This window comes from Archocentrus centrarchus, chromosome 1 (genome assembly GCF_007364275.1).
Source record: "Archocentrus centrarchus isolate MPI-CPG fArcCen1 chromosome 1, fArcCen1, whole genome shotgun sequence".
NCBI lineage: Eukaryota > Metazoa > Chordata > Actinopteri > Cichliformes > Cichlidae > Archocentrus > Archocentrus centrarchus.
In genome coordinates this window covers 26,919,632-26,928,465 of record NC_044346.1, presented here as the reverse complement: position 1 = coordinate 26,928,465, position 8,834 = coordinate 26,919,632, and the positions used below count along the sequence as shown (strand labels likewise).

At 37.3% G+C, this 8,834-nt stretch overlaps 1 protein-coding gene across 1 annotated transcript; it reads right to left on the bottom strand.

Annotated features, from left to right (window-relative positions):
• Nucleotides 1-158: 158 nt before the first annotated feature.
• On the bottom strand, nt 159-3,558 carry LOC115788184 (CD209 antigen-like protein A). Its single transcript, XM_030741129.1, has 6 exons — nt 3,428-3,558; nt 3,086-3,175; nt 2,569-2,634; nt 2,278-2,420; nt 2,072-2,172; nt 159-1,606 (listed from the first exon to the last, which is right to left on the bottom strand). The coding sequence occupies exons 1-6, from the start codon at nt 3,462-3,464 to the stop codon at nt 1,459-1,461; spliced, it is 585 nt and encodes a 194-aa protein (XP_030596989.1). The 5' UTR covers nt 3,465-3,558; the 3' UTR covers nt 159-1,458.
• Between the last annotated feature and the right edge of the window lie 5,276 nt (nt 3,559-8,834).

Sequence of the window (8,834 nt, the reverse complement as noted above, 5' to 3'; positions counted from 1 at the left end):
AAAACTCAATTTATAATTAAAGTGTGGAGAAAAAAACCCCGTCATAGATTCAGTCAACGTGTAAATATTTAAAAAAAAAAAAAAATCACACTTCGGATTTCTCAATTTGTCAGTTACAGTTCACTCCTCCGCGGGAGTAGGTGTGAAGTTTTATTTTTTATCTCAAGAATAAACAGCAGAGGCGTTGATTAAAAAGGTTATTTAGGAACTTGTGCATGATATCTGTGTAAAAACTTTACAGAGCTGTCGTAAACCACCCATATCACCCGTAAATGTGTGTTTCAGAGTTTTAATCATTTCAGCATCTGCACAGGAACAGGAACTGTGTTATATCTCAGGTTTTAAGACTGTACTGTCAACATAGAGGCAAAGGCTGTGCAGCTTAATGCAATATAATATTAATGAACATCTGTAATGTTAGAATTCACAAACACCAATAAATAACCTTGAAATTGCAACATATGCAAATATGTGAAGTGTTACTTTGCATATTTAATATGCAAAGTAATTTTACTAATGACATCACTGGTAGCGCGTAAGAGCCAGCTATGCCTTGTTGCTAAGAACATCCCGTGAACCCGGAAATGGGCACTGATTCATATGTTATTAGGCTAAGAATTTGCCCCTGTGACTCCTTTTGCCAGATTGTGTCACAGTATTAAAATCTTGAACGTGAACGTGAACGTGAAGCATTCAGATAAAGTTATCTGTATTAATGCAATTTTTTTTTTTCAAAGGTTCAAACTAGCTGGTGAAGCAATCAAAATACACAGATAAAAAGAAAAAAAAATGTTACAGTTTCTTAATCAGTTTCTTAATGCTTGCAAACCATGGCTGCTTACTATTGTACACAGCTACATAAACCTTTATTTTGTATTTATAGTAAGATGATAACAGGACTTAGAAGTATAATGTGAAAGATGGCCTATTAACATTTAAGGCTGCATTATTATCAAACAGCAATATAGAAGTATTCTTTAATAGTTTGCAACAGTTTGCCCTGTTAAAGCAAAAATATCAAGACCAAAATATTTAACTTATTAACTTCACATATAACAGAAAGTCTCATTTATCGTATTGGTGTTCCCTACATTTGAACTGTTTTAATGGTTGCATATCAACAGTTAGTGAAACTCTGTGTGTTAGTAAGGATATCATAAAAACATAGACATTATGTTAAACAGTGATTTTAAAAAAAAAAAAGGGATTTTCAACGAGACATTCAGCACCACCTTTTTTCCCTCAAATGTCAGACGTACCTTTAGAGGTCTCTCCCAAAGGAATTAAAGAGCTGATGCAAAAGACACAAAATATCAATCTGAAGAAGCTTTTTCCACAACCTGGCAAGACAAAGGTTTTCCCATAAATGGCTCATAACTGATTAGAAAGGTCTATCAAGACAAAATATGATAACACGTGCGTATGATGAGACACTTTCCCTGCCACTTTGATAGTTAATTACAGGTCCACTATCTTCTCACAGATCCAATAGTTTTCATTTTCACAGTGTGTGTCATTCCAGTTGTTTTCCTCTTCTCTGGGTTTAACTTCTCCACAGTCTTCATCTGTGCCTCCAAAGGTGTTGGGTTCCCCAGTTTCCCAGAATCTGAAAGTAAAGAACCACCTTTACATAAAATTGGAGTTGCATATCAGCTACTTATAAACAAAGGAAGGACAAGGTCATCAGATTAGCTGTGAAGTTCCACATTAGTGAAATAAGCGATCACTGGTAAATAAACGAAATTCAAAAATATTTAAAGAAATCTCAGTCCAAACATGAACATTAAATTTTGTCGATAATCCCCAGATATTGACAAAAATCAAGTGGTACAGCATTACAGGATCTAAAGTGCACAAGATGAGATCCTGCTACACACAGAGATATTCAGTTACAGATATCCACTCACTGAGTAACAGGTAATTGTCTTACTATCACAAAAAATCAAAAGCAATAATTCAATCAAGTGCATTTAAAGTGCTTTATGCATTGAGGATGCTGTGCTGCCACTGATGGCTGCAGCATTTTATTATTAGCAATTATTAATTTAAATTAAAAGGATAATTTATGAACCTTTTGTTCAGCACAGTCCCATCCACCCACTTCCACGTCCCCTCTTCCTCTGTGTCAGTCAGTCCGATCCATATGTACCCTCTGAACTGTCTGATGAAGTTCTTGTTTGCAATAAAAGAAAATGCATCTCAGTCATCTTACATGATTCAGTTTGATATTTTTGTTTATATACTTGCAGATCGATTTCACTCTCTCACATACTGTACCTGTTCTTCTCTGCTGCTGATAATCACCAGGTCTGCACCTCTTTGCAGGCAGTCCTCTCTGCTGTCACTCCAAGATTTTTTAAAAGGGGAAATGTAATAAAAACTGCCACCGAAATACACCCATCCTTGTTGGGTATAGAGATCTGTTCAAAATATAAACATAAAAAGATAAAAATTTCCATGTAGTTAAATAATGCAGCTATAACAGAAACAACAACAACAATAATACTACTATTAATAATATAGGCTATTATTAAAGATTTGATTTTTAGTTTCCAGCGTCATACTCACCAAAGACATTCAACTTCCTCTTCAGTGAGTTTTCTTCTTCAGTCAAATTTTTAGCGGTCTTAGAGTCTGGTGTGTATGAGCAAATAAACAATTTGTTGTTACTGTTGGTTAAAATATGCAGATGACTTTAGTTTATTTGTTTATTTCATAGACAGTTTGTAGTAAAGAAATTATACAGTAATACCATAGTTTACATTAAAGGGCCTCATGACAGGTAATTTACACAACCTTGATATTTGAGCCAACACTTAAACTGAGGGGGAAGACAGCTGTGGGTGTGTCTAATTATGTTATGAATGATTCCAGTCTGATATAATAATGTGAGGTCTTGATCTTAGTAAGTAAACTGCTTCGAGAGGTCAGATGTTATAAAAGAGTGCTATCTGAATAAACTTCAATGAAGTTGTGTTGCTCACAATTTTTCAAGTGATGATGTAAATTCTTTGTAATTTCTGTTCTTACATTATTCAGATGGAGAAGCTGAGGTCACATTACAGAGAAAATAAAGAGGACTCACAAAGTGCTAGTCGCAGGGAAATGCTGAGAATAACCTGAAGAATACACAGAAGTCCAAGGCTCACAACGACCAGTCTGCACAGTTTTCCTTCTGTGTGCAGGAATCAAACAAACACACACAAAATCATCTTTACTAAACAGCAAAATGTTTAGTAGTTCCTCGAAACGAGAGACTGTGAAACATTTTTCATATTACTGCCAACAAATGAACAAACAAATCCCTTCAGCTGATTCTGACAATGCCCACCATGGCCTACTTTGTTTTTCAAACTCATTTTGAGCTGGAATAAAACATCATATAGAATTTTTAAAAACGATTTTTCCAGTCCTTTAAGATACTTACTCCTGGCTGGTGTATCAGGTACATTTACATAGTCCATCTCAGGCTCTGCTTTATTTTATCAGGATAAGACAAGAAGTATCCTCACACAATGAAATTCTGAACTAATCCACAAACTGTTTGCTCTTTATCCCACTTCCTCTTTTTGGCACTGCTTAAAAAAAATCTGCTTAAAAAAAAAAACAAAAAACACAAAAACACACAAAAAACCCCACAAAAACAAAACCCTCTGTTCCTCAAAATGCTGAAACGCCCACACGTGCCCCTTTTCTGACTTCTTACACAGATTTTAAGACAGAAATTGTCACAGCAGTCTAGGCAGAAAGAACCAATACACCTCAAGTTTCAGTAACTTGCAGACCTGCCTTTAGCAGCAATAATGTGAAGTAATAGGTCTCAAGAGTTCATTGAGGTTTGTGATCATTCATTTATGCACAGCTCTCTTAAAGCCTGACCACAGCATTTCATTCAGGTTGAGGTCTGGACTTTGACTGGGCCATTGCAATACTTTGCCTCTTTTCTTTTTCAGCCACTCTGTTGCAGATTTACCGATACGCTTGGGATCACTGTCCTGTTATACAACCCAGTTTCAGCCAAGCTTTAGTTGTTCGATAGATGGCCTCACATTTGACTCAAGAATACTTTGGTATACAGAGGAGTTCATGGTGACTCATTGACTGCATGGTGCCCAGGTCCCATGGCTGCAGAATAAGAACAAATCATCACCTTGCACCACCATGCTCGACAGCTGGTGGTGTTTGTGCTGATATATTGCATTTAGTTTGCCAAATGTGATGCTGTCCATTATGGCCAAAAATCTCCACTTTGATCTCATCTATCCAAAGGACATTTTACTGGAAATCTTGTGGTTTTTGTTCAGCTTCATTTTCAGCTTTGCAAACTTGAGCTGTGCTGCCATGTTCAAGAGTCTTTCTCCTGACAAGCACTACTTACTTCTACTGTCATGAATTTGAACATTTAACATGACAACTGAGGCCTGTAGAGTCTGATGTAGCTCTTGGGTTTTTTGCATTGCATGGTATGACACTGTGGGGGTCATTGCTGGGACGTCAGCTCCTGGGAAGATTGCAGCATTGTGTTAACACACACACCTGAATGTTCCAGACCACCAAACTGCCAAAACTTCTGCTTTTATAGAGGTGCTCACACTTACTGATGATGAGTTAATTAAGTGCATTTGATTTGCAGCACCTGGCTGCTACTTAATCTCTTAATTCCTATGTATTTAGGAGCAGATGCCAGTGAAGGTGTATTTAGTTTTTCACAGGACTGCATCAAGTCCTGTGAAAACTTTCCTTTTCACATGACTGTAAAATAATCAATAAACAATCAAATCTGAAATACAATCAGATCTCTATCCCGTCAATGGCTAGGTCTTGTCCCAGGCGCTGCCTTGGGGGTGATAGCCACACTTGCTTCACAAGCGTGAGCAAACATTATGGTGTGGGCCCTTGGGGCTTTCTTTTGGTCATCGGGTGGGTACCCTCCTTCACCAGTGTTTCATCAATAACCCACAACACCTCCAGAAGGCTTAACAGCCAACCCCAGCATCCTGGGGGAGCGCCCTCACCCCATCAGGTTCCACAGCTGCTGCTCAAATATATTATCTCTCTGCTGGGTGGGTTGTTCCAGTGCCTACAGCGCTTCAACCATAACCACCTTGATGCTGGTTTGGCTCGTTTTATGAAGTTAACCACAAGCTGTCTTCTGCTGTGACCTTTAATACCAAGACTGGACAGTGAAATCCAGAGAGATTGCCCAGGGAATCCTCAGGGTTTGGTATTTTCCAGGCTTCCTCTTGTGTGTATCCTGTCACTCTCTCCTCACAAGGAACAGTTAGCTCAAGAAGCACCACTTGCTTAGATGTTCTGGATCACAGGACTATGTCTGGTCTGAGAGTCAAGATGGTAATCTCCTCTGGAAACTTAAATTGTCTCTTGAGGTTGTATCTCATGTCCTAGTCAGCAGCAGAAAAATGTAGTTTTCTTATTTATGTGCAGAGTTTAAACAATGAGACATGCAGTCTGGAGAACGCACCCTTAAAACCTGAGACAGCTGGAGTAATTTGTTCATGAGGAACAGGCCAAAAAACACCTGTCGACAGGTGCAGAAGTCTCATTGGGAGTTAGAGAAATCGCTTGATTGAAGTGACTGCTTCATAAGGGTGTGCAACAAAATATTAAGGGTACCATAATTTTTGTCCAGGCCAGTTTCGTTAGTTTTATTTTTTATAATTCTGTTGAACCATAATTCAAAAGCAATGTCTGATTTTCATTAGTTAATTTTCAGTAAATCTTTATTATTCCTTTAGTCAGTTTTGAGTTATTTCAGTGACCATTGTGGTTTTTTTCTTTCTTTAAAGGAAGGATACCAACAATTGTGTCCACATCTGTATAATTTATTTTTCAATTACTTTTCTTTCCTTTTTTGAAGTATTCATTTCATTATGAAAAAAAAAAAGATGTCTGCCATGGTAGACATGTTTATTGTAAACTATAATATATAAGAGAACTATATATATATATATATATATATATATATATATATGACACTAATAGTGTCACGTTTCACTGGTGCAGGCAAGGCAGAGGACCCCAGTGCAGGACTCAGAGGCAAAGCGTACTTTAGCTTGGAACTTTATTTAACAAAAAGGTCTGGGCGGGTGCCAGCAATACACAAAACTAAACTTGAACATAAGCATAACTATGGACATGGCATGAAACGTGGCGCACACAGCAGGCAGTGCAGACGACACTGCCCATACAGAGACGACAAGGACACGACAAAGAACAAAGCAAACTCAGGGGCTTAATACATACAGAAGGTAATGGTGGGTAACAAGAAACAGCTGGGGAACACAGGGCACAGGTGAACAGAATCTACCTAATAAACAAGGGAAGCAAAACTAGACAGGACACACAGGGAGTACTAAACTATCAAACTAAAACAGGAAGTAAACAAAGACACAAATGCAGACTAAGCACAAACCCATAACCAACTGAAGACCCACATGAGAGAAACCAAATAAACATAATCAGAGATAACAAAACATAACCAAAAGAACACAAAGCACTGGGCCACCGGCCCAGGATCATGACAAATAGACTGTATGGACATTTTTACAATGTTTCCAGTGTTTGTTACTTACTCCTGGCTCAAGTATCAAGTACATTTTCATAGTCCATCTCAAATTTGTCTTTAAGGACATACCTTTTTTTACTGGGGTACATAAAAGCATGTAACAATAATGAAAAAATGGAACCACTAATTCATCTGTTAACAGCTTCCTCTTCATGTGTTTGATACTAATAACCAAAGACAGAAATAAGGCCTCTTTCTATCACACATTTTCCTGTTTTACCATCTTCCTCTCTTAACTTGAAGTGTTATTGAATGGTTATTTTCAACCTTTTTCTTGTAATGCTGTATATGGCTATCTATATTGTGTTACAGAGGATTAAACATAACGAGATGTTGCATTTAATATGATAACAGCTGTTTATAAGAATGAGATCCAGACCTTTTCGTGAGCTATACAGTCTATTCATAACAATTTGACACTGAATACAAGCAGTCAGGCAACCTCACATGATTTTTACAAATTAATGGTGTTTTTATGGCACCACAAGACAAGGGTGAATGTAAGCAGCCCCAGCAAGGGGAGCTGCATTTTTCTAATTATTACTCAAAGTCCACATAAATGCTGAAGCCAGTTATGAAGCCAGATCACCCCAACAGACAGCTGGCTTACTTGTGGTTCTTAGGATATGTGTGCTGTCCTCACAACATGTGAGCCAGTGTGCTGCTAGACAGCCAGCGAACAAAATGAAGATAGCTCCACACAAGGCTGGCTTTTCTTGTATCTAATGGAGGTTCTCTTTTAATATCTTTCTTTTTTCTTTGTAACTAAAAATACAGAAATAAGAAGAACAATGAATTACAAACTGTTACAAATATATACTGTGCTACATTCGGAACACTTCGGAAACTAAAAACACACATATATAAATTCTATTTTATAATTATTTCGGCATATAAACTTAAATTGATGTGCTTGAACATTCACGGATACTCACAAAGACAAACGTTTCCCAAGGAACAAGCGTAAAGAGCACATTTAACACGAAGATAGCTTGACTTTTTACCGTTGGAGAAAAAGACGTCAAAGATGTACTATTGTGATAAGAGCACCACTCCTACTCCAACAGTCACCATAAAGAAAAAGCAACATACAAATATCTCACTCTGATAATTTCTCAGAACACTTCTTAAAACTGATTTACAATGAATTAAACCTATTTATTAATTAACTATGAACTGATTTCTTAACTTAATGTCTTTACATTAAAGACATCACAATATGTAAAGAGTAGAAAGGGAAGCAAAGCTTCCAGCTTTCAGGCCCCTCTTCTGTGACGGCAGCTCCAATCATGCTTATAATTAGGGCTGGATCAGGTGACCCTGCTGCTGGTGGTGGTGGGTCTCCCATGATGCACTGAGTGTTCCTTTTTCATTCACCTCTTTTCACTCTGTTTATACCCCACTCTGCATTTAACCATCAGTTATTATTAATCTCTTGCTCTCTTCCATAGCATGTCTTTTCTCCTGTCTCTCCCCTGACTGTCTCTCCAGTCAGTCACAGGTCTAACACAGAGAGACAGACAAGCATATGCTCAAACATACACACCTGTGGTCAGTTCTGAATGAGTTCACCAATTTCATCTGAGGTGACAGTGCTAACCACTGAAAACTGGGTTCTATATGTGCTATAAGATGCTGAAATATGCTGCAACACAGCTTGACACCGATTACATGACGAGCATTGTAGCACTGATGAGCTACAGTGAGAAGTTTAATTTTTCAGTAAATGACTGACAGTAAAACAATACATAAAAGTATACTTGTATTATTATTATCTGAGCAATAAATTATAATTACATTAATTCATTACAAAGAAATAAAGCTCAATTGGATATTTAGCAACTATACTGCCTTTTAGTTTAAAAATGGTGACTGTAGCTTAAATTTCTTCAGTACACAGTGGCTGCTGAGTTATACAGCCCACCATACAACCATCTTCTTTTCTCAGTCAGATGTTTTATTTTTCCGTTCTTCCAAAAAAACAAAAAAAAAACAAAACAAAAAACGTAACAGTACTTCTAACCTATGTTGGTTTCTGCACACCTGCAAGAAGGGAGATTTACACAAACATGCCAAATGTGGCAAAAGCAACATATTTCCTGTTATTAGTTGTGCATTACTACAATGGCTCTTTATCCCCTTCTCCCCTTACTTTTATATTCAATTTATATCAGAACAAAAGCATTTTTTATCCCTTGCAAGAGAAAAATCCAAAAGAGATCAGCTTGTTTCTACCTGTTAATGAGAA